Source organism: Plectropomus leopardus, chromosome 7, assembly GCF_008729295.1.
Source record: "Plectropomus leopardus isolate mb chromosome 7, YSFRI_Pleo_2.0, whole genome shotgun sequence".
NCBI classification, from domain to species: Eukaryota; Metazoa; Chordata; class Actinopteri; order Perciformes; family Serranidae; genus Plectropomus; species Plectropomus leopardus.
In genome coordinates, this window is record NC_056469.1 from 11,039,012 (window position 1) to 11,066,563 (window position 27,552).

The following is a 27,552-nucleotide window of genomic DNA, read 5'->3' on the forward strand; positions in this document are numbered from 1 at the left end:
AGATAAACACACCTGTGGTTAAATAGAGAAATTTAGTTGTATTGTTTCCTGGGAACATTTGGTGAAGATATTCTCCGAGCCTGCGCAAATCGATGTCCAACATCTTTTAACTTAAGTGTTATTACTGTGGTGGACTTTCTTTAAAAAACAACATATAGCCTCAAACAGAAGTAATCCTTCTCAGTCACCGCTTAGGATCCACTAGAAGTGAAGAGTGTGAATCTAAGGTTGGCTTTTACTTTACTTTCGCTGATGAGTATGTTTACAAACAATATTCGATAATCTTGCACAGTAAACCTTTAACAAACTTAATTTGATACGTTTATTTAAGCCATACATTTGTTGTCCTGTTTTAACATTTGACATGTGGAAGGTCATATCTGCCAAGGTACACATTAGAACAGAAATAGATTTTGAAAGGGTCGATCTTATGGCATCTCAGTAAAAAACTAGCATGTACATTTAGAAAGTTAAGCAAATTTAGATGGAGCGCTGGCCAGGGAGTTAACTTTGACTGCAATGCTGCAATTTAGCTTTATACGTCAGTCTCTTCTCACCTCAGCAGAGATGAGCCTTATATTAGCTATAAAATAATGTGCAGTTCCCTCTTTATAGCACCGATAATCCACCAACCTGTTCTTTCTATTATTTCTTTACACATCTGTCCCAAGTGTAGACATCCAGTAACTACTTATGTGCACTATTTAAATGTGTCATGATTGTGTGTGTGTGTGTGTGTGTGTGTGTGTGTGTGTGTGTGTAACTCTGTTGTGTGCTGTGTTGGGACGTCTTTTTCTTTTTTCTTTGCACCACTGTATAAGTGTTTGTTATGCATGTTAATTAACTGCACATGTTTATGTTTCCTTGTGCGCATTCATGTGCATTATTTGATCTGAGGGAGTGTTGATGCTGAGATAATGATAATGTGTTCTAGGAGGGAAAATAGTTGTGTGTTTGTGTGTGTGTGCGTGCGAGTTTATGTTTGCTTTTCCACTCTGGCTCGTTGCACAGGGGTGCCTTTCACTACCCTCTGCCTGAGAGCAGCTGCGTGACCAGTTTCAAACACACCCCAGAATCTCAGCTTCCCACTCAGCCATTTATGTTATTAGTGAGTTCAGCTCAGGAAGGGAGTGTGGGAGCAGAGCAAAGAGCAATAATGTGCAGAAAACCAAGAGCAGTTTCTTTAACAGCACATATGTACCATTCACATACTTGGTTAATAGTGACGCTACTTGATAGGAGTTTATAGTTTATGCAGAAATACATTTAAATTAGGTAAACTAAACAGAAACGTATTGCCTCCTTTCCTAGTCTCAAAGTGTATTGGCAATAATGTTCAGACCTACTCAGGATTCCGGTGGCAAACTGATGCTGTACCATGCTCATCGATGGCTCAGCGTGAGGATACACCACGGTTCTTGGGCATAAATAAAAGGAAAGAAGAACTCTTCTGGGAAAGGGGAAGATATGTTGAGAGAGAACATGACAAACAGACTGTTACCACTTCTCACCCTACAATGAGAAAGAGAGACAGAAGGTGAGAGACAGTGAAAGCAAGCAAGTGTGAGAGAAAGATGTAGGTGAGAAAGAAAAGTGGGAAGAGTATGAAATATGTTATATATATATATAGAGGGCGATTCAAAAAGAAGAGAAAATATACAAGTAGAGTAAAAAACAATAGAAGAAGGAAAAACTGAGAACACATACAGAGGTGGAAAAGCAGAAAGTGGAGAAGAGAGAGGGAGAGATAGAGGAGTGAGGCAGAACTTGCATCAGATCACAGAGGGGGGAAGCTGGCAGTAATGCTAATGCCAGGAAGCAGTCAGCCAGCAAGGCTGTCTCTGCATACACTTAACTCTGTGTGTGTGTGTGTGTGTGTGTATGTGTGTGTGTGTGTGGTTTGCATTTCTTACAAGTACATATGATTGCATGAATTTATGTACTTAGTTATGTGTGTGCATATACTTAATGTTGTGAATACATGTGCATTTGTGTATACATGCATTCATACGTGTCTGTTAGCTTGGATTTTGGTGTGTGCATTTCAGTGGTTTTCAGAGAGATTGTTGTTTTTTTTTTTTAAATATATTTATTTATATAGTTTATTCAATAGGGGCAATGTGAATTAACATAGTACAACTGTAGCCTGTTACAAAGAAGCTGCAGCAACTGATGTTTCACATATAGAGATTATATCTATTGCTAGTTTCCAACTCCTGTTCCTAGTTAGACTTTTAGTTAAGAAAAAAAAGAAGATATCAAGGTTTGACATAATAGTGTGCATACAGTAACATTTATTGTAAAAGTATGACTAAAGGGTAGATATTTACATCAATATTACAGAGTCACAGCATGTAGTTACAGTAAAAATAAAACATCAAGGTAACATACACCTAAACACTCAAATAAAAGACATTACAAAATAGTTAAGAATGCTCACATCAAAATCTCTGATTTTGCCTCAGCCAACTGCTACTGGCCAGCTCATTTTTCTGTTTCCCAACCTTTTTTTCCCCTTTTTTTTTTTTACCCAATTTCTCTTTCCTTTATGTCTCTCTTTTCCTCATTCATCTTCTTGTCTCTGTTTTGTGCATTTCCTCTTTCTTTTCTCTGTTTTTACATTGTCCTTTTCTTACTTTGCTCTACCCTCTCTGCTTTTACCCATTTCTCTCATTTTTTGATCATATGCAACATAAAATCAACTCAGATAATTTCATCTAAAACAGTATATTTTCTGTACACAGAACTTCATCTACCATTGAATAATGATGAGAAGTTGCTTACAGTAGTTGGTGTTACATGGTCAGGTCATGGTCTACTTTGTTATTAGTTGTGGTTATTCTACCTTCATGACACTGTGATGTGACTTGATATGATCCCTTGATTCTAGGAAAAAATGCATCAGACAAAAATCTTAGACAACTAAACAGACTCAAAGTTAAAAGTTTAAATTCAGCCAGTGTGATGAAACATTGATTCCTTTTATTAGGTGCGAAGAAGTGTGATGCAGTCTTCCTAAGTTAAGTATTTACCTGAGGGGGTATCAAGAGTTAATCAGGCCTGAGATCTAGTTTGTTGAGCTGTGGTTTTTAATGTGAGAAGAGAAGTGATAGAGTGAGGCAGATTTTGCCAAAGACTTTTATGAATAAAAATGATAGAATAAAGATCTCTTTATGCGAGCAAGGACCAGCCTACTTTCCTATATAGTACACAGTGATGAGTACAATATTTATCTCCTGAAATAAAAAGCAAAGCACAATGATAAACTGCATCAAATTTTAAGGTAAAATGAGCAGCATGTAAATAAGTTCACAATCAAGCACAGACATGATGGTTAACTCTACAGTCATTTCCCTCTCCTCAAGACAGAGACATGCTTCAAAAAATTGTTAACTTTAGTTTCTGTACCAGTTGCTCTGCATGCTCTACATAAGTGAGGTTGCTGTTTAGCCAGATTCCCAGGGATTTACAAGATTTTGTGTTCTTTAGAATAAAACTTATTTTGACTTCAAACATTCAGTAGCCTGAGGTTATGCAGAGATGTCTGAAGACTGTTAAAAGCATAAAAATAAACGTGCAACCACATATTAAACATGATGAATTTATCTTATATATGTATAGAAATGTTTTGTTTAAGTTGAACTCTGGTGAATTTACTTGGTATTAATTTCAGTTCATATGAGTATGAAATCTAGTTTTCAGTAACATTGAACATTAAATTAGATAGATTTTGCAACAATTAAATAGAAGTGCTGATGTAACTATGTCTTTTTTTCTTTCCAGGCTGTGTCCACACTGACAGACCTGTTGAGGGAGAACCTGAGGAATAGTAAAATAAAGCAGTTCCTGCTGCCACCACTCGGGGAGATCCTCTACCTCATTGCCTCACAGGTAGACTCTCCATCACACAAGTCAATATGAGGAGATATACATAAAGACAGCGGTGTGGCAGTTAGTTGATCGAAAGGAAACATTGACATTTACACCCATTTACACCCATTTCTCACACAAGTGAGAAATGGGTGTGCATGTGCATCTGCTTGCATGCACACAAAGGGCACGGGTTACTAAGTACCATAGCTTCTTTTCAAAGGTTATTTTTCTATTATTTGACGGGGCAAAACAGAGGATTAGCTATGGCATATGATAAAGGTTTCTGTTCAGAACTCTGATACTTCTGTTTTTGACTTTTGGCCTATATGAAAATGGACCTGAAAAAATAACAATTCAGGGAAATGCACCGATGTGAAATCAAAAAAAAGAAAGCCACTAATGCTGTTGCTGTGAACATACGACTTTGCAGTTGTTTTCAATTAAAACAAAAAATAGATACATCAGCTCTCCACAGTTTGAGACTGCAAAACCACAATTTTAATAAGTAATGTGATATACAGTAGTTTGGAGTATTGACAAAAAGTCAGAAATGGTCCAGCTAATAGACTCTGTTGTAATTGCTAACTGACTCACTCATTGTGTCAGATCTTGGGGAAAGTACTGTCACTGTTTGACTTGTTGTTATTAGTCTCATTAGGGTATTGAATTTGGCACTTTGACGATTTAAAGTCACTTAACTTGACAATATTAGAAGAAATCAGTGGTGAAAATCCGGGCCTCGTCGAGACTGCTTATTTCGGTTTAACATCTTGAGGTAATCAGCATCCTGTAGTGTGGCAGCAAGTTAAATTAAGTTTCACACAGTTACTGTCAATTTTGCTGAGGCCTGTTTACATAGCTAAAAGGGCTAAAAATATATTTTGGATAAAGTGATTTCATTAATTAAGCAAATTCTTATTATCACATTTTTTGAGAAATACAATATATAATCCACTTGCTGCTCACCCTGCTGATAAATCACAACATCAAACAACATTAGGATGGAGAACTGTAAAGAGGCTCGCCTTTAGTTTACTCTCGAAAAATTGTGCAGAACTACACTTGAAATAACCTGGCCCATAACATCGTGTTTATGTAATATGCATGGACCTTACACTTCTAGGTCCCCAAGATGATGAAGATGACTTTTTAAATGTGATCAGATTTTAGAGAAAAGTTTCTTTTCCCAACTCTTAAGTAATTAATGCAGACTGACTGCTTTCTTTTGAGTTAATGAGTCAAAATGAATGGATCACAACACTGGTGCCAGATGCCAGAAAGATCAAAACACATTTTCTTATTACTTCAGTGAGAAAGTCCAATCTTGAGTGAAATGAATGAAACTGAGTGCTCTGTCATTAGGTCATGGAGTATAAATTTACATGCTGACTAAATTGAATTGAAAGTGAATTGACCCCCGGCCCTGAAAATTACAAGAGAAAGAGTGAAGGAGGCCTCGTTTTACTTCATTAGAAAAGGTGATTCCAATTTATTTCTGGTTAACCTCAATCTAGTCAAGCAAGTCGATTAAGTGTAAGATTTTTATTTACAAGACTGATGGATAACCTTCAAAAATCGATCACCCTGCCTGATTACACTTATTACTCTCCTGACGCCAGGGGAAATCTCATCAGTGCCCTGTAGAAGCTCTTAATAAATTGACTTTTCTGCTCCTGCAAGAACCGGTATTTCTCCATGGATGCCAGTGTGTTCTTAACAAATAGTAACGCTATAATTAATTGATTCCTGTACCTCCCTCAGAGGTCGGGGTCAGTTTTTGAACAGCACATAAAAAAGTGTAAATGTTTGTCCTAGTTACAGTAAAAAATATTACACAAAAGCTGAATTAAAGAGTCTTCACAGGACATTTTAAAAAAACCCAATGCTTCTTCTGTAACCTGTTCCAGCATAATGGGGTGTTCTTTTCAATGGTCTTTCCCCAAAAACATTTCAGGCTGTAAATAGGCACTACAGTTACAGCAGTTACAGAATCATGGTTAACATTTGATCAGCACAACCGAGTTTTACCGTCTGAGTGAGTAGGGGTGTGGTTGCAGGTTCTTTCTTTTGATCCACTTCTATACTCTTTGTGTCCATGTTGGTGAGAATACAAAAATGTGGAAGTACACGCTAGAAGTGCTCCATATCATATTGTTCATGATAATACCGGTATAATTTTTAATATGATAAGAAAAATTCATATTGTTATAATGGCATTGACGACACACCGTTATGCATGGCAACAACAAGCATGGCTAAAAGAGAATTTGCTGTTTTAAAGGAACATTTTCGGTATTATTTATGATATTTGGCAACTGTTTAGACATGAAGTTTGTGGTTGATGTTAATTTGTTGTACTATTTAAATTTTATACAGAATCTGAGTTTCTGCTACTGTTTACAAATTAAAGAAATTAGAGAGATATATTTTTTTAGTTTATACTGAATATTTGTAGGTGAACTTACATTTATGTTGATATATAAAAACATTTTTGTTTCTATTTTTATTTTTGAAATGCATAAAAAAATCACTATTTTGTCATATCATCAAGCATATAGTCATAGCAAAAATACCCAGAAATATTGTGGTATTATTTCAGGGCCATATCGCCTATCCCTAGTACAAGTTCAAGTTTTTGCTGGCCCACAAAGCTTGGACATGAGCAGGGAGATCTGGGCGCTGGTAACATGTAGTGAAGTTTACCATAGATAATTTACACACACTACCCAAAATGCTATGATACAAACCTAGTTGAAAATCTACAAAGTATCCCTTTAAAGAACTTTCAAAGCTTCAAGCCTCTTCACTCTCTCCCACACTTAGAAATGACAGCATACTTTTATAACAAGAAGGCTAAACTACTGTGATGTTTTTGCTCTCAGGCCCATCCAAAAAGTCTGTACAATTATGACTTGCACAGAAAGCTGACACTGAAGCACAGAAGAGCTCACAGCACTTGTGTTGTACAGTCCCTGTGCTGACTGATATTTTCAGAATAGATAGTAAGAGATGCTTTTACTCGTTTAGAAATATTTTCATGAACTCAGCCCTCACTGTATTGTTGATGTTCTGTCAAAATATGTCACTAGCAGAGTTCTAGCAACCACAGACAGCTATATACTGCTGTGACCTATAAACATATACAGACACACACAGGTAGATAGTCCCTAAACACGCTGGCTTGCTTTTTTGGTGACAATCATTTGCTGTAGTGCCTTCCAGGTTTTCTGTTTCTTAATTTAGAATTGGCACTTTAAAATGCACTCAGAAAAGCTCAGTGCCAATTTTTATCTTTGGCACTGTTGTCAAGATTAGAGAGGGCTTAGTGGAGGCTTGTTATATTTTGTGATGGTAATGATTGGTAAGAGGTTAGTAGTATCTTCTTGTGGTAAGGCTACCTTCTTTTCTGCTTTGGATTGAGGATTGGATTTCAAAAAAATCTCTAGCTGTTTTTTTCTTGTAGTGGATGGCAATTATTGTTACAACTTTTAGTTTTGTGTAGGCTTCTGTCTAAGACTTATGACTCATGACTGTGAAAAACACTGTTACTATTTAATATGTAGAGTTAAATATTTTTTTGAGTTCCCTGTTGTACTGGAAGGTTTGTTGTCTAACGGGTATTCTGGTCATTGTCAGTGATCAGCTGCCTTACTGTCTCTGTTCTCAAGTTTAGATAGATAAAATGAGTGAAACATGACCTTATGTTGGACTTTCAGGGAAATGCACCGATGTGAAAACAAAAAAAATTACATTTACATTTACAGCACATGCTGTTGAACTCTTCACAGCAATCCACAATAATATTGAAAGGCTTTGAACAGCATCAGCAGTATTTAATATCCTCATTACAACCAGTTTTAATGACAGTCCCAAACACAAGATGTGATCTGTTTAATGGCAGGAGAAACAGTTTTATTTGAGAAATGTGGAATGGCCCTTTAAGTGTCCCCAGGTAAAATCAGCCGCTTTGCTCCTCTCTTCTTCTGCAGCACCAGTCAATGACAACGATTAGCTATAGCCTCCAGTGCTGTCTTTATCCTCAAGGTTAGATATAGCCTAGAGCTGAGCACATAGCAGTGGAATGGGACATTGTTTCATGAAAAGATAAAAATATTGGTTGAAATAATCAGACTTTTTTTGGAATGTAAGACAGTGCTGGTATGACAGTATATATATATACTGCGTATTGTATCAGGAAAGAAGTACACGTTTTCATCATGTTTAGATGAATAAGAGTCTATCCACAAACAAGAAACTGACAACTATAGGGATAATTATTGAAGCCAGGTATAAAGCAAAACTGCCAAATTTGACTGGTTCCAGCTTGTCAAATTGAGGATGTGCTGCTTTTCTATCATATATAATATCATATATTCAACATCTTTGGTTGTGGACAGTTGATTGGACAAAAAAAAAAAACACTTTGGTCCCTGAGAACTTGCAGTTGGCATCTTTAATTATTTTTATGCCTTTGTGTCAGTGACAGCCATGACCAGAGGCATTATGTTTTTAGGTTGTTCCTTCGTACTACATACATCCCATTGTCATGAAAGCAATATCTCAGGAACGCCTTAAGAGGATTCTTAGCCGATTTAAAACCAGGTCTTTGTCACCATGGCGTGGGGAGTCGTTGCAGATGAACAGAATTAAGACACCCCCCGTGCCGCCAGCTCCTGGAGTCCCACCTCCTATCCCAGCATTGTGATTTACCTCTTCTTACAGATTTTGCTCACGGCATAGGCCGGGAGTTTCAGTGCTGCTGGCACAGGGGGAAGCCAAACTCTGTTCATCTGCACACACACCCACATCCTGGTGCCACTGACCTGGTTAAAGATTGGCAAAGTATCTCTTTATAGGAATTTCTTTAAATCTGGCACAAACTTCCACTTGGATTCAAGGATGAACTGATTAGATTTTGGTGGTCAGTGGGAGGGAGTCCTTGCCTTGACAGATAAACTCCTTCAGCCAATCAGCATGTAGCTATTGCTTTTCCTGACATTAGTACTAGCCTCCACTACACAAATACATTTTTACATATGACAATAGCAGTAGATCTAAAACATACAATTTATTAAGCATTGTGAACAGCTTTGAAATCTCTTATAGTAGGTCTTCTGTTTGCATAATCAATGGTGAAACTATACTGATCATTGGATTTGTACAGGAAAACATCTTCATCACCAATGGAGCCAGTTGATAATCAAGCTGTCGCCAAATCCAGTTGGAAGAACGGAAATTTCTTTCCTCTGAGAAACTAGTGCATCCACTTGTTATTGTTTATTTGTTTCTATCAGCTCTATAAATGATTTAACTCCACTTATCATTATGTTTACTTTACCAGTAGTGAGTTAGCGCTTGTTGCTGCGGGAAGAAGTCTAGATACAAAGATACAAACATTGAAACAGAATGTTGAGCTCACATCATCAGTATGATCACACCAGGCTAATGATGAAAAAATTCAGCTGCCAATTTTGACAAAATTTGATGCAAATATATAATGGGGTAAAATGATGGAGTGATGACATTTTTTTATATTGAAAAGGTCAAAGGTCAACTACACTGCGACATTATCATGTTCTGCAAAAAAACCTTTCAGGCCATTATTTAATGCAATATATCACAGGAACAGAAGGGGAAGCATTTGCTCAGATACTGAATTGATGACACTAATTTTGGTTGCCCATTTGAATAGATACATCTTCTGTGCTGCCAGGTTGAGGTTGTGTGAAGCATCTATGTTTCGAATTTGTGGCTCCTTTGCAGCAACATCCATATTGAAGAGTTGTTTGCTGTCATGGCTACATGTGAGTCTGGACAGACATATATAGTATGGAAACTACAACTTAACTGGTCCACAAACGCATACAACCACGAGCTAGTAATTCTAGTCTGGCATGCTGTAGACTAAAAGATCATTGGATTATTTGTTGATCTAGTAGTTTAGAGATTCCATGATAATGGAAATGCCAGTTATTTGCCATCCTGTCATTTTTAAATTTCATGAGAAAGGTGAAAGTTTAAATAATCCTTTCTACCTCTCATTATGCAAGAATAAGTGAGATTATGGAATGCACAAAAAGCAAGATTAAATGTAAAATGCTTACACATACAACACATCTAAGTAAAATTAGTATTTTGAAGAAAACAAATATCTTTAAATTTGAATGGTTATGAAAGCATGTTCAGGCACAGACATGGTAACCAAGTAATCAAGATGTCATGGCTCCTCATGCTCCCTCTCCTCTCCCCAACTTGGCCCTTTCTTGCCCTTTCCTCACTCCTCTCTACTTGCATCTCCACAACGTTAACTCTCTGCCTTTCCCTCACTCCCACTCTACTCCTCCACTGCCCCCGCCCCCCCATCTGTACCCCCTCCTCCTCTCTCCTCTCACCCTTTCTCCCTGTCTTTTCTATGTCTCTCTATCAGGAGGAGAAGAGAGGCTCCCCAGAGGGACTGTGGTTCGTTCCCGCTGCCGCCTACACTGGCTTAATGAGGAGCCTGCGGGAAGGGGTGAGTGTCTCTGTGTATGTCTGCGTGTGTCTGTTTTTGTGTCTGTGCCTGTGTAGCTGTGACTAAGTCTCTCTCACTGTGTGTGCCTGCAAGTGTGTGTGTGTGTGTGCACAAGTGTGTAGCAGGGGATCCCTGTGAACAGTAATGATGAGGCAGCTGTGGGGGCCTAAAGCGTTGTTTGCCAGCTGCAAGTCAAGGGCATGCAGAGCAGTCACACACACATGCACGCACACACACTCTTACCTGCATCAAACACAACCCTTTACTGCTCAGCAGCCTGACCTCAGCAGCAATTAGGACCCTCCAGACACACACATACAGTAGATGGTTCAGAAACACAAGCAGAAATATAGATAACTTGCTCCTTTTTGTTAGCTTTCTGACTTTTTTTTCTCCTCTCTATCGCTTCTCTTTTTCTATTTAATTATGCTTCCCCTCTGTCATGAAAAGGAAAAATGATAACTTACGACTTTGGTTTGTTTAATTGTATAACAAAATGACACATATGTCTCCAATGATCAAGATGTGCCCTAAAATATGTTTAGAATGTACAGGTAATGTATTAATGTTGGCATTATGTTTCTGATATTTTTTGGACCCTGTGGTCCCTAACATCAGCAATGAGTGCATTTGTTTCCTCCTTAATTCATTGAAACTAGAAGAAAAGTGAAGTTTTAACATTGCCTCTACTTGTTTATGTTTTGCTGTACTTGTTTATGTATACAATTGTGAACAGGTGAGTGCTTCTATACGCATCATAAGATATTAAAGTGTTCTTCTTTGTGGTGTTCATACATGGTGGGCCAATGCTGCAGAATAAGTAAAAATTTTGGTAGGGGGTGAGTTGGATAGATACAGGTAGAGAGAGAGAGAAAGGGATGGATGGATGTTGTTTTGTCTCTCAGAGCTAGAAGGGGTCTCACTGTGGTGGCCCACTATAGCAGAATGAATATAGATGAAACTCTGGTCTGCACAGTTGTCAGCTAGTACCTACTGTTGCTTCATTACCACCGGGAGTGTGGTGAAGGGGGGTAGATGAACAGAGGCGGGGTGTGTGTGACAGGAGCAGGGAGAGGGGTTGAGGGGAGGAGAGAGGAGGTTGACTTATTTATCATTATTGAGCTGTGAGAGTAGGCTGATGGAAACATGCAGGCACACACACACACACACACACACACACACACACACACACACACACACACACAGCCTTAGGGACCAGACACTCATCCCCAGACCCAACCTGCCTCTCTCCCTTTTCTGTCTCTCCCTCTCACCCTCCTCTCTCCTTCCTCTCTCCACCCAGTGTCTCTTTCTCCCTCTCTCTGCCTGGCTGTTTTCCTGTGTATGCACAGGTGTATTTGCTATTATACTTCAGAGCAGTTAAATAGTCAAACTTTGTCTCATGGGCATTGCATTTCAAGGTGGCCAGGCTATACTATAGCTAACTCTACAGTCATATTTTTGCACTGTTGAGATATCATTCCTACTGCAGAAATACCATGTATTTTGTGGATAATTTTAGGAATATTGGAAAAACTCCATGCCAAAGTCAGTTTCAAGGCACAGCAACACCAGCTTTTATCACAATTAATTCAATTCATTGCATTGCAAAGGAATCACTGCTGTCATTGGATATTTGCCCTGAAACAAATGGTGTGGTTTGATGACAGTTGTGAGACAGGAGTTGATGATACAGTCATCGGCGGTCATTGAGGCGAGTTTGAGTATCCTCCATGATGGGTCATCTACTTGCAGGTCTTCAGATGGTTGTAGAGGCCAGTCTGCCATCCATATACTTTGGTGCAGTGTATGCAGGAGAATGTGCTGGTGGTTATGGGTGGTGGTGGTTGAGCCTGTCTCTTTCTCTCCTCATGGTGTCGTTACATTATCTCTGTGAAGGGGTGAAGTTAAGTTTCCTAATGTGCAGCACCTTCCTGTATAGATGTCTTTCAGGAGTGCCTATCAAGTGCATTCTGCTCCCAGTTGCTCTCAGTTATATGTAACTTTTTTAGATTAGTTTTGATAATGTCCTTGAAGCCTTTCTTTTGCCCATCGGGGGCTTGCTGACCTTGCTTCAGCTGGGTATACAGGATCTAATAGGCCATATTCAGACCACTAGCATAAGTCTGTTTTTAGGAATATGCAGATAAGGGATGCATTTTTGCAACTGATACTGATAACCGATAATGACCTGCTTCTCATGGCTGATATCAATAAGATAATCGTCTCTTTCACATTTTTGTAAAAATAAAAACCTTTAGTTTACGCTCACCTGAGGGAAAGAAAGGTTACGATGTAGTGAGAAAAAATGGATTATTAAATGGGTTATACAAGTAATTGAAACAGAAAGTAAAGTCCCTCTGCCTGCACACACACAGTGACAGGGCTAACTGTAGCATCACATGGCTAGCGTCACATAATGTTGTTAATGGGTTTAACAACAAAGTTTAGCCTTTTGGTGTGAGTTTGTTGGGGCCATGTAAAGGCTCGGTGTTGGATGTGAGCCACTGCTGCTGTGTTAACTTGTTCCAGTGCTCTGAAGATTGTCCTTCAGTGCTGCCTCTAACCTATTTAACAGCAGCAGGAAGTTTACTGATCTGGTGGTCAGGGCTTAGACCCTCAGAGCAATCATGTTGTTCAACTTGCCAACTACAGCAACTCAAGCTCTAGTCCCTGCAGCTCATCACCAAGCTTCCAGCACCATCCATTTAACAAGGATGTGTCAATGAATTTCTCTGTGCTGCCGCCTTATAATCTGCATAGGAACTCACTCATTAGATAAGATCAGCAACGATGAGCCTCCCAAAGGCCAACTAATGCATTCCCCCTCATATTGCTTTCCCTCTCCCCTAAGATCTAAACCTGAAAATGGGACTTGTGTCAGATTTTCTTGCCTAAAAAGCAACACATTTGTATAATAAATTTTTTCCACTTGTTGAAGATCCCATGACTATCCTGTGTCCCTCTTCTTCTGAAATCAGACCTATGTCTTTCTTTTAATAAAGACATTTTTGGGACATTTTGACCTCAGAATTTAACATTTCCACTCAAAAAATCAAACAGCTCAATCCCAAGTTCTTTGTGACAAATTGCATAGACAAATAGTTTTAAGAATGTTGCTCAACACACAATTGCAAAGAATTTATTGATTTCAACATCTACGGTCCTTAATTTCATCAAAACCAACTCTTGTTAGCAGTGACCGCAAGATGATGATCCCCCAGAGTGATCAACAAATGGGGTATTAATACGTACAACTAGCATTATATTTTATAATAAATGAAAATTTACTAACACATATAGTTCATGTATAGATTATTCTTATAGTTCTCATGTTTCCTCTCTAAGATACTTATGGACCACAGATACTTTTGGACCACATATAATTATTTTTCAGAAATTAAAAATAAAATCAAACATATTAAAACATCATGGCTTCAGCACACAGTCATGGAAAGTGTATTAGCATAGCTCAGGTAAATGCAAGTATACAGTCACAACAAACTGAACAGCAAGGGCCCTGCAGCTGTTGTTCTCATTTTCACTTTTATCAGTGTAACTTCTTATTAAGTGTAGTCTCTCCCCATAGGTGGAAAAGGCATTAATCTTTTCTAAATATGAGGTATTAATGTTAGCAAGGTGTAAGACATTTTTAGCACAGGGGATGCATAACATTACTGCATTTTAATATGGATTTTTAAATTGTAAACTGAACATCCTGGATGAAATACTCAATGAAAGTTGTATTTAGCACTTTATTTAGAAGTGAAGGTATTAAATGTCTGTTGATCCGACTGACGTGAAGAAGTGACAGAGCGAGCAGAAAAGGAGCACATGAGGGACTTAGGCTGTGATCTGCCTGGATAATCCAGCCATGGGTTATACAGAGTTGAATCTGGTCACATCTGGTCAGAAAGACAGCAGAGATAGAGTCGCTCATCCCTGACAGCAAGTGAGGAGCATGTGTATGTGAGAGAGAGGGAGGAGGGGAATAAACAAAGAATTAGTTTTTCTTTCAAATTATGTCAAATAGGGTGACAAATAGCCTCAAGCCTAAGGCTGCTTGAACTGCTCATCCCACTGAGAACCAACACCCCAATGTGTACCTCGATTCGACTATTAGCAACTGTTTTTATATGCTGGGCCGACAAAAGAAAACAATGTCAGTCCATTTAAACTGTTCATTTTTTACACGGAACAAAATAGAAGACAGCTGGTGAAGAAATGTGAACGGAATAAACATATTTATGTGTGCATGTGTGTGACTTAGCGGTTTCTGTGCAGATATTTTAGAGGTAGTGGGAATTATGACATGGAAATACTGACTTAATAATTTTGGTGTTATAGCAGTCATAGCAGAACTAAACAGAATGCCTTGGTGCTAAATAGCCCCGTGAGCTGAACTGTTTTTTTTTAACAGGGTTCCCACGGATCTTTAAAGAGTCTGAAAAGATATTAAATTCCTCAGTCTAAAAAAAGGCCTTAATTGGTATTAAAATGTCTTTAATTAATCTTTCAAAAGTCTTAAAATGCAAAGACATGAAGTAGTATTTTTATTCGTCTTTTTTTCTCTGATGTTACTTTGTAAAATCTCAATATAATGGAAAAGTTTTTAGAAAAAAAAACAAATGCCTTGCATTAACAAAAAGTCATGTTTTATGTTACAATGAATATTTGGTCAAAATTCTCACTAACATTAAGTAAGTAATGCCGTTCATATTTTTTTCATTCAATTTTGGTTATTTTAAAATCGGTCTTAAGTTTCATTCCGAGTGGTGTTTAAAATTGCCTTAAATGCCACTTGCTTTAAGCTGTTGGAACCCCTTTAAAACTCTTGACATTTTAATTCTATGTTATTCTGAAAAAAAAAGCCTAGTGATGTTTCACACTCCTTTTTGTCTTCTTGCTCGTAAACAGTGTAGTTAGACTGGTGTCATTTGTTTCCAGGTTTAGAGATGTTGTATTAATTTGATTTAAATATTCTTATTTAGAATTATTAATGTCTTGCATGTGGTCTTTTTAGCTGTTTTGATGCCAACTAATTCCTGAAGGTAATATCCGGCTCTTTAGCAGCTAAATGCTCCACTGTAAATAGTCACTAACTTGTCTGCTGGTACCTGCTGGGCAGGTACTTCAGCATACACTTGTTTTTTTTTTAAGAGTTGCTGGGTTTTTTGTTGTTGTTTTGTTTTCTTTTTTGCTTACTGCTCCTTAAAACCAGTTCAATGAAAGGAGTTGCATTCTGGAAAACCAATACAATTTTAAAGAACTGAGTTTTGAGGAACAGCAGAGTTGGGTGATAATTGTCTTGGGTCTGTCACAATGTGCACCACATTTGACATTACACATACTCATTTCATTCATTGTTAATATAATAATGTTGATAAGTGCAGCTTTAAATAAAATATTTCAGTTGGCTAACTGCCCTCAAAGGATAAGTCAACTGTTGGAAGGGCCCCTTTAAGATTCAGACAGATTGATTGTCTGTTGGTTTCACTTGACCTTGGATTGAAAACTAAATATCTGGTTACTGCTATACAGTGTAGGGGGTGGGTAGTAGGTAGCAGTTTGCTGTGGTCTTAATGCTATTATAAAGAATTCAGGAGCAGAGTAAACATCTCTTCATATTAAAATAATCTCCAATGAGCATAAATAACAAATTCAATGTTTGAAATACTCTTGGCTGATCACTAAAGACCTTTTTACAATGTCTGTTGACGGATTTGATAAGTGACCAGCTGGATCCTCATTAGTATGGGCTTATTGCTGAAGTGGCGTCTCCAATTTTTAGTGATGCATTTCTCCTGTAGTATTGTCTGGAGAAGGAGATTGTCTACCAGTGTGCTAAATGTAAATCCATTGCCACACACTGTTTATTGCATGACAGCATTGAGATACAGCGCCAAGACCCTGTCTAATGCGCTCCAGGCAGTGTGATTTTGATGCATTTTCTGACCCCCTGGATCACCCCAGCCCCCTCCGCTGTTGTTGAGAGTTTTCCTGATTTACAAGTAAAGCACTGGAGAGGGATAGAGATGGTTGTAGTAGAAGAAGGGGTCGACTGGGAGGGGCACAGAGCCAAAGCGAGCATGGCGGTTTTACCAGTGAAGAGGGGGATAGTGGGGGATGGCAAGAGTGACAGAGAGGAAGAGAGGGAAGGATCAGTTTGGTGGGAGAGGGAGAGGAGATGGCAGCAAGTCAGAGAGAGAAAGAGAGAGAGTTGTACTTGGAGAGGGGGAGTGGATGGCATGGAGTGAAAGGCAGGTTTCCAGGCCAGACTTGAGCTGCAGGAAATTATTTATGAGTCTGAACAAGATGATGCTTCTGCTGCCTATGATGGAAAATGTGTGTGTGTGTGTGTGTGTGTGTGTGTGTCTGGTGTGTATGTGCGCGTGTGCGTGCAAGCAGCAAATGATGTGTGAACAGTATTACAGTGATAGAAGCCAGGGGGCAGAAGGCAGAAATCCCCCTTACACGCGCGCGCACACACACACACACACACACACACACACACACGTATACACAGCAGTGGTGAGCCTATTAATGATTTATCACTATCTTCCACAAAGGAGAAGAGAACAGAGGGGGACTCTCTAAGACAGTCATGGGTCTTACCCTTGTGTCTCCTACATGAGATGACCACTTCACGTGCGCGCATGCGCGCATGCACGCATGGTCTGTGTACAAGCCATCGTATAATATCATATACAGTTACTGTGTTGTATTAATTAGTACATTTTTTTAATGAGAGTGCCACTGCCCTATAAACACAGAAAAAAGGGGAATATGATGACAAATAGTGCTCTGCATCCCTGTACTTGTTTGTCCACCTACCTGTAGCATTTGTCATGTATGCAAAATCCACATATGCATTACATACACAATTTCACGTCATACTTAGTATAAATTGTTGTTAATATGTGATTTCAAACACATCGTGTTTCTCTCTGCTCCTTTATCTGTTTGTCTTCTTGTCTGGTCTGTTGGTTTGCCTGTTATTACTAGCCACGACAGCGAGGCATTATGTGTGTTCTCATGACAAAATGTTGTCATGGAGGCAATTACTGGAGAGTGAACTGCCAATGAAATGATCTTAATACTTCTCCAGGTGTTTATATGTCTGTCTGTTTGAAGACAAATTTTGTCCATACGATAGCATCACAACCATGCGAGATGCAGTCACAAAACTCCGCTGCTGGGCCACATTCATTTTAAGATCAGCATTGTGGCTGGTGTGGTGACATAAGATGTTCTCTAGTCTTCAATGTGTTTGTCTGTTTCTCTGTCTGCTGGTCTGTCTTCTTTCCATTTGTATTTTTGCACCTCAACTTGTTGCTCTTTTCTGCCTCTTTGTCCTCGTCTCTTCCTCTTCCTTCACACCCCACTGCCTGTCTGTTAGCCTGTTAATCAGACAGTCTGTCTCTCTTTGAGTGTGGCTATTAGGGGTGTTAGATGTTCTGTGTGAGGCTGATAGATGGTGTCTATGTCTTTGCCATGGGGGCTCATTCAAAACCAGGTGCACTGGCTTCTAAAGGACTTTAATTACAGAGGGAAACCACATCAGACATGTGAACACGCGCACTTGTGCACACACAGGCATACACACAAATCCTGCGTCAAGTCATGTGATGTTTTATTGTGATGTGATCTCTTTCTAGTTGAGACTCAGAGGCCAGGTGCAAACATGTTTGGATATAAAACTAATCTACTGATCAACACTTGAAGACAGGATTTTATTGTTCCATATCTGCCCAGCATTTTATCTCTTTTCATCTGAAAACAGAGGTTTTTCCAACTTTTTTTTAGCCGTAGGTTCAAAGTGTGTAAATCTTATCTGTCAGCCCCGAGCTACAGAATAAGGGAGATTTTTTAATTCAACCCTGTTGCCAGGAAGCCAGTTAGTCCTGTTGAAACCTGACGAAAAAGATTGTAATCCTGTTTAAACTGGATACACCAGTAAGATAAAATAAATGTTTTTCAGCAAATGCCAAATTCAAATCTAGGAAACCTGATATTGAAGAACATATGTTTCGCCAGAGTATTAGATCTATGTTTAATAGTCTTAAATTAGGATAAATACCTACTCAGAAATCATGGCTGGATGTTTGAAGTGAGTATGCATTAGAATTGGTTTGTTATTTAATTAAATTTTCCCCATGACACCTTTGCAAGGCTAAACGTCATGCTCTAAATCTACCTCATGGTACTCCTGTACTGATTTTTAAAAAATCTATACCGATCAGCAAAGAGAAGAGATAAGTCGAGAGAAGCAATGGAGTCAGAGACAAATTTAAAATCTTTGAGATAACTAATGTGCGTAATGTCGAAACATTTCCTGCAGCTCATTATCACAGTATTCAAATATTTTATTGCATTACACACTGCAATACTTTTAAGTTTGCTACATTAAGTCACTTTTTAGATCATCAGTGACATTTTTTAAATTAGTTTGACATTTTTTCCACTTGTGTTCTGCAGTTAATGTTAATGTATTATTAGAAATATATTTACCATTGTTGATTTCTGAATAATTCTTTAACTTATTTAAACCCCTTGAATCAGATTCACTCCACTCCAACAAATGTTCCTGGCAAAAACACTGGACAAGATATTACCAAACATATTTATGCTATCAACAAACTAAAGAACACTTGTGAGAGCTTCAGAGAGTAAGTCTTGTAAAGTAAAGTCATGAAGAGACAAGGTGCAAAGTAGTCACTCTAGTTAGCTCTAAAATTATTCAGGCAGGATGGGACTTGTTATAGAATATTAATATATACAGTAGATAAAACTAGGCCTAAAATATTATGTTTTCCCAACTTGATGTATGTGTTGATTCTCGGCCCAGTTGTTCAGAAATAATTCAGTTGGATTGAATCAAATCTTATTCAAAAGAAAAAAAAAAAACAGGCGTAAGATAGAGCCCTTAGTCTTGCTCTGAAAATTTTTACTCCACAATTACCTGTTTGGTTAAATAGACCAGCAATCAGCTTCGAAGAAATTGTGGTACTGTGGGAAAACAATGAATGGCAACTGTATAATTTCAATTGTGTCATGTAAAATCACAGATCTCTCATGATTTATGTTCAATCTTGGCAAAGTCTTGTGTGTAAAGACAAAAAAAGTCTTACTTGACCTTGTAAAGAAGTTATTGGGAAAGCCCTTGCAAAAAAAAAAACAAAAAAAAACTTAATTTCTTTAAAGTTGACTTTCTGGAGATGTGAGGTTTAAGTAGGACAGAGTATAATATAATGAGTGTGTTTCTCAGATGAACTTGTTTCTCATGCTGGGAGATTATAATGAGAATAACTTACTCTTTTCCTCTGTCTCCTGCATTTCTCTCTCTGCATCATAATGATGGAGTTTCTTGCATGAGCTACTTGTTTCTCACCACATGTAAGGATGTCTCTCAATGCATCTCTCTCTCTGTGTGTCTCTGTCTTTCCCTCTCCCCCTCTTTCTCTTTCTGTGTAGTTCCTGGCAGGGCTACAGTCTATTAAACACACAGACAGCGGGTGCTCCCCCGTGGGCTCATTAGTGAGCTGGCCCGCACGGCCTAGGGAATGCTGGAACAGACCATTCGACTGGTTCCCGCAGGGGTGCCAGAGGATTCATTATGTTGTCATTCTGCATTGTCCCTTGGTGTTGAATACACAATGTGATGTCCTATATTGGATTAATAGGTAGGTTATTTTAGCTCTCAGTCGTGATTAGAGTTCCCATGTGGTTAAATAGACTGCGTCTTAAATTTCTGTAAAATGTTAAATAACTGTGGATAACAGCCTGACTATTGATGGGTTATTAAATGTCAGAGGTACATCCTGGCCTCCATAACAGATCAAGATATTTTTCAATTCAAAAAGATCCACTTTGTTTTGGGTGCAAGGTTTCCGCAGGGCAGCATGGACATTATTTTGCTGTTATTGTATAGTGCATATGTTAAGGCAGATGGGATTGAGGTAAAGCTTTTTGTGATATTTAAAATGCAGTGTAACTGTTAGAAACACAGGGCTTAAGATAATATGAAACATGAGCAGTTTATTTAACCATATTTGTCCCAAACGACTGTTTGAAACATTCTGAGCACTCGGATGAACAGCAGAAAAATGGATTATGTGAAAATTTGTCATCACGTGGGTCCATTGTAATTACGTATATTGAGATTGACCACAGCTGTGGTTGTATAATATGAAACAAACTAAAATATTTGTTAAGCAAGTTTTCAAGCTTAAAGGGAGTTAGTTCAATATTAAAAAGACAGATTTTCAGTGGAGTATCATTGTAATCGTTGTAATTGTCCCATATTTCGTAAATGTTGTACAATATATATATGCATATACTCGTGAGGATAGTCAGCGCAGTCATGTGTGAAATATTCAATAATTACGTAGTGTTATAATTTAATTATCTGTCACCTGCACCCCTTTTCAGAATTACCACGGTAAATTGCCGTTAGAAATTAATGTTTCTGCTAGTATTATGAACCTTTGCCACAAAATGTAGCTAACTGTGTTTTATGAATAGAGTCTATTGTATCTCATATCTAGGGAGAGTAGTGTCTAAGTGATGTAACACTGTGAAACACAATAATAACCTGACAGAGGCAATCACTTCTGTTCTACTTCCTGTCTTTCTCCACAATGACTTTCCTGGAAAAACTCATTTCCTCAGCCACAGAGATTTCATTAGCTTGGCCCCATTGTCTGAACACAAACAAAGGTGTGTAGGCACATACAGTATACCACATAAGCATACACACACAAACACTTGCACACTAACTCATACAGACACACGCAACCTCTCCCTAGTTTTTGTATTGAGGTGATGTTGAGAGCTAATCTAATTGTCAGTTTGTGATTACATTAGTTCTTTGTTCAGTTCTGCCTTTTGGTGTAAGACATTTTCCAGTAATCGAGTTTTGAGCTTGTAACTTAACAATGAGCCAGAAAATGTTTTGCTCACAATGGCATTATGTTTTATACAAGAAAACACTATGGTGTGCACCGCTGTTAGGATGCATGTGCATATGCACCCACAAGTATGAAAACTAGCCTTTTGAACTGCAACCAACAGCTCTCTAGCTTTCTCTGTTGCCAAAAAAAGGTGTGTGTTTTGCAGCCTGTTCTCATTTCAGAGTTGTCAAATACCACTGCCTTTACAGTGCTTAACACCTTTTGTGTCCTTGTTATGCTTTCCACCTTTGCGTCTGCATGATGCACCATTGGATGGGGTCAGCTGAGCACGGCCTGACAGAACCAGTCACAATGTGATTGTACGCTGGTGGATGGCAGAATGTCACCTGCAGCGGCAGCATGACAAGCAGACAGGCAGCGTCAACTGAGAATGCAGTCAGATGGAACCTGTCCCATCCACATGATACGTTAATGATGTAATATAAGGAGGGCAAGGATGCCTATAGTGAGGGGTCCAACAAACCCAAGACTTTCCAGTCCAGTGTTTGCTTCCCATCTGGTGGGGTTTTTTCTTAGACCTTACCATGTGCATCCTGCCTCTCATCCTCACCATCTGTGTCAGCAAGTACATTTGTAGACATTCTCGCCTTGGATGCCATGTGCTTTTGCTGCCTAAACATAACCAAAGCACAGTAGTGGTGGCAATGGAAGTGGCTGGTTTCCAAAACAAAACTTCCACATGGATTCACAAACTCGGCCAAAAGTTTGTGGAAAGATTGGTCACAAGCCAAATGACAGCTAATTAACTTTTCATGCCTACTGGCAAAAAGGTACACATGTGGATACATTCACATATGGTTGCAGCTTTTGTAACTTTGCGCTTGTTATTAGTACGAATTAAGACTCCATTTGGCTACTCTAGTGTTCCTGACCCTGTGAGTGAATGCAAGAGGCTATCCAGCACATACTGTGAACAAATTAAATTCAAGCTGCAAGGTTTTTGACCAACTCATGGTCCCAAATCCTCTTACAAGATAGATCTTGAATGGACTCCATTCACATGTTTCTTAGCAGGAAAACCTTTTCAATTTTCAAATAGTTTTAATGGTTCCTCTCGTTGGGTTATATTATTAAAGGTCTGGTCAGTAATGTTTTTTACTAAATGGACCACACTATTACTAAATCCATATGTATTATGTATTAAGATGAAACACTACGTTTTTTGTAATTTACTGTGGTAAGAGATTCTCTATATTCTCTGCTTTTGAGAAGTTTTGATCCGGTATTCCAGATGTAGTTGTCAATACTCCAACACCTAAATCAGTAATGTTTTTTAAAATGACCTGCCTGGTAATTTTTGAAGGTGAATATATGTGATTGAGAAGTATTTTTGTGTCTGTCTGACAGGATGATTCCATAGTTCATCACATGGCTGCAAAAGCCATAGAAAACATCTCCACCATTGTCTCTGGACCCTCCCACCACCTGGTTACCACAGAGATAGGCTCCGCCCTATGGTACCTGTTCACTCACTCTACTGTGGAGGCTGTCAGAGTCACTGCCATCTCTGTAAGTTCACATGCATAAAACACACATATACATACTGTCATGTATGAGCAACTGTGGGCATATATGTGCACATACTAACATCTCAGTGATACATACAAACACAAAAAAACATTAACTATACGAAGCAAACCAAAATGTTTGGCATAGAAAAGTTACGCTGTTGGTTTATATTGGAAAAAAACATGTTAATTAAGTTATTTCTATTTATTGGAAATTCAAGGTAAAAGCAGGAAAACATGCTTCACTGACTGGACTTCTTGAACTGCTTGTATTTGGTAATTAGTGATGTAAATTTATCATAGAATCTCCCTTTTTTAATGACCTAAAAAAACCCAAATCAAATTATTGACTTTCCATGCTAAATGATATATATAGATAGCCTACATGTGTCTATTAACTTATCCCTCATGCAGCATTCAATGACCCGCATATTAACTTCTTTGGTAATAGCGCAGTTGATGGAATTACAAATGCATTTATAGGCTTTTCTATACCCCATGTTATAAGCACTTGCTTTCTTTTTTAAAGCACTTATAGCTTACCGTCAAGTGCAGCATGACATTACAGTGGATTGGCAAACCTTATTACCTCTGTCTGTTCATGTGTGTTTATCTATGTGTCTCCATGTCTCCAGGCTCTTTCAAGGTTAACCCGGGTAGCTCCAGCAGTCTTCTTGGCAGTGATTGACACATGTGGCCCTGCAGCCATCTTGGAGGGCGTGGTTGGGGCAGGGGCCAGGGTCCAACAGCACCTGCTCACTGCTCTGGCCACTGCCCTACTCGCCTCACGTATCCAAACACATCGTATCACACAGAGCAGGGTGCGTGTACACTCTTACGCACAGCTGTCAAACACAAATGCATACATATCACGTATCACATATCAACTGGACTAAGAAAACCCAGACAGAAATAACCTTAATGCTATAATGTTATATTTTATTGATATTACTAGAGAGAAATTCTCAAGGAAATTTATGTGGTAACATCTCTAGAGAGGGTTTGATTGTTGGAGACGTTTACGAGGGAAATCACTAATAGGAAGATTTTTACACAAGAACTGAGGGATGAAAACCCAACAACATGAGAAACAAATGAATCAAATTCTCTAAAGCTTTACTTTGTCCTCCCTCTCTCCCTCTGTCAGTCTCTCTCCCTCTCCCTGTCTTTCTTTCTTCTAGTTCATGAACTAGCACTGAACTGTGCGCGAACTAATTTGCGATGAATTACTTATTTAATTTTTCATAAGACAGCCCATCTAGACTGTATAGGAAGTGCTAATCTCACTAAGGCAGAGGGGCTAAAATTGATTTGAAGGTTTTAAACTTGGAGTCTAGCATTGGTAATTGACTCTGAACTGAATTTATTTGCATTGAGCATTTCCAATTTAACACCAGCATACAAACTTAGTACTTCAACTCTGCTCTAATTATACACTGATATGCATTCACCCCCCTACCCCCCATCTCTCTCCCCTCTCTCTCCCGTGGCACAAAGACAGACAGTCCAAGAGTTTGTTTACACAGAACTCTGTGAGTGTGTGTGTTTGTGTGCATGCATGTTAGAGAGTCACTCGGTGTGTGTGAGTGTGCGCGCCTGCACATACGCTAATTTGTAGAGTGTGTCAGTATCTGGGCTAATTGGCTGAATGAACGCACTGCAGCCTTCTACTTCAGCAGAGCATTATGGGTAGTGGGGAGGGACTTATCAGCTAGGCACACACTACTGGGCTTTGAAATTAATTAACTTGGTGTGTCGCCCCATAAACACACATGCATGCACATTCTCTCACATTAACTCACACACAGACACACACAGTTAGAAGCGTATGGTGTTGGTGATAATGATAATGGTAATGAATGTTGGCCAGTCACAAATTTTTCCAACCAGTTACTGCCGCTGAGTTTATGCTGAGTGAATGGATGTCTAAAGTAGCTGTAGGCATACAAGTTTGTTTTGTGTGTGTGTGTGTGTTGTGTGTGTGTGTGCATGTTGTGTGATAATTTGGAGTCTGAGCTGATTAAGTTTTAGCCTGTTAGTTGACACATTTTCATTTTTTTCTAAACACCTTAGGGAAATGTTACGTTGAATAATTTCTCATTTCTTTGCATACATTATTTGGATATATTGCAGTAATATATTTTGATAACGGATAACTGAGAACAACACCATGTACAGTGTGCAGACATTTTTGTTTTCTCTTCATTCTCTAAATCAACCTACTTAGTTGGGATGTTAGGTCAGGTGTCACTTCGCAATGTTAATAGCCTGTTCCAATTAGCTTGCTTGTTTTTGAATTGCAAAGCTTAGTATTGTACTGTACATCAGCAGAAGCATTCATAACCACACATTTTCACTTTATTTATTTGTGTTTTTCAGGATTTGGTGTCAAAGGTGATGCGCTGTCTTGAGAGTCCATCCACAGTAACAAGAGCCAAAGCATTACTACTACTACTGCTACTAATACAGGACAATACACACACACTGCTGTACTGCTGTCAACACAGGTAAACAACACTCACTCACACCTACACACAAGCACACACAGGCGTGCACATGCACTCATACACATAGAGCCGGTTTTTCACCTGGTATTAACATGCGTGTTAGGTGATCCCACCACAAGTGGACAGCTTAAAGTCTGTCTCTTCACACCCGGCATTAGAATGTGTCTTAACATACATCTCAAGCGACCAATTAGATCTCGCTTTTCAGCTCTATGTGTTGATAAATACATCATTTACATTTACAAAGACCAAATGCATTGATGTTGTATTTGTATTGGTGGGAGGTTTTACATGCTATATGCACACTGACAGCCTTTACTATTGAACATGTAATCTTATTTAATTGTATGGCTGTGCACAGTATATTGAGTCGCAGCTCCTCCTTCCCCCACTCTCTCTCTTTATCATATAAGTCCTAGGTCCTGGAGACACTGCTGTGGTGATGTGAGCTCTGTGCTGTGGCAGTTGGTATGAGTCCGCCCAGCCACACACACACAATGACAGGGCTAACTGTTAGCATCGAATGGCTAATGTTGCCTCACAGTTCTTAACCAGTTAACGTCAGAGTTGAGTTTAACTGTAGGTGTGTTTGTTGGCACTGCTGCTGTGTAAGCTCATGCAAATCAGGCAAATGTTGAATTCATAGTTGACTGGCAGAAGAGTAACTGCAGAGAGCGTCCCTCAGCTTTGAATCTCATTGGGCATCAGATAAGCAAGGACATCAGCTAAGGAGGCGGTCCTTCATTGTGGCCCAGGACACATTAAGGAGGACACAGCTTGTGTGTTCACATCTGTATATAGAACTGTTCACTTGTGAACTGATCACTCAGGACGCATGTTAATATCAGATGTAAACAAGGCCTAAAGTCTAAAACATGCTCTAGCCAGATTTTATATGGAAATGAAATCTGACTGATTTCATATGCGTAGTCCAGTGGGTATTCAAAGCTCTGCATTAACAGCTCTTGGAGCTAGATGAACTGAATTTTATTTAATTTTAGTTTGGCTTTTTGTGTTGTTTAGAAGAAAGTAAAACTTTATGTGACCCTTCCCAGCACAGAAGCAGCTCTGGAATATATGATAAACCAGATGTGATAATTATACAAGAGATCTGTGGCACATCTCCCCTGCATGTCCCCTGATGCAGCATGTCTCACTCTAACTCATTTCAGTGATTAAAGTGTCACTCTCTTTTTAATTTAACTGTACTGTAAGGGGGTTATAAACCATGTATGTTGCCGAAGAGTGATGTGTCTGGTTAATTATTATTTTACCACATAGTGTACCCCCTGCACCCTCCTACTGACTGACTGTACTGAGATCTGGACCAGTGAAGCTTACTCATAACTCCACTCAGTCTGTCAGACCACTGGCTAATTAGTTTCTCTGGAATGTAGTTGCCTGTGTTTGCACACAGACTGAACTGTCAGAGAACAAACAAATACCATTTGTGAATTCCATTTCAGGGTGGGATCCCCCTTTAATTATTTAGCTGTAGTTTTCAGAGTGTATTCTCGTACGCAGCTCTGCTATAGCTAAAACTAAATTCCCTCTTCACTATACAGTGTGATGAGGCAAATCCAAAATTGTGCTCCAGGTTTTTGTTTTTGTGATATTCTTTTGAAAGAAATTGACATTTTGTGTAACTACCACAGCAATATTGTTTCACATAGTTAATTTGGTATATATTAAGCAATATCTAGCACCAGCCGAGCAGTCCTGTCAGTCCAAGAATCGTGTTAACAAACTAGTGTGATTTCTTGATCGGTTGAAAGGGCACATCTGTAAGTACAGCTTTTCATTCTGGTTAGATGGTTTGTCATAGTCCTCTAAGTCTAAAGGCCCAAACACACTCAAAGCATCAATACCCATTGTTTTAAATGCAAGAACACGCACCAAAAGCATTATAAGGCATGTCAAACTGCTTTGACATAGAATTTGATGAAATGTGAAAAATGTTTACTTGTAAAAGTGACTTTGGAACACATTATTGATTTGCTTAAGAATTATAGGTAATAGAAAATTGACCTCTTAACTGTACTGCCAGACAGCAGCTGGTCATGTCTGACCATTCACACATAGTTTTCCAAAAGATCTGTTCTCTGTTCACACTAAAATGCAAGACTGACAGTTTCAGATTCATTTACACTGAAGCACATTTAAAAAAGCTTTTTGTTTGG

General features: G+C 38.7%; 1 protein-coding gene across 1 annotated transcript in view; it reads left to right on the forward strand.

The window, feature by feature from the left end:
• The window catches only part of ulk4 (unc-51 like kinase 4), a 92,538-nt gene that overhangs the window by 12,803 nt on the left and 52,183 nt on the right, over positions 1-27,552 (forward strand). Inside the window, exons 18-22 of the mRNA XM_042489922.1 lie at positions 3,784-3,891; positions 10,301-10,384; positions 22,705-22,866; positions 23,501-23,686; positions 25,245-25,372. Of these exons, the coding sequence (XP_042345856.1) occupies positions 3,784-3,891; positions 10,301-10,384; positions 22,705-22,866; positions 23,501-23,686; positions 25,245-25,372 (668 nt within the window). The remainder of the gene's footprint in view (positions 1-3,783; positions 3,892-10,300; positions 10,385-22,704; positions 22,867-23,500; positions 23,687-25,244; positions 25,373-27,552) is intronic.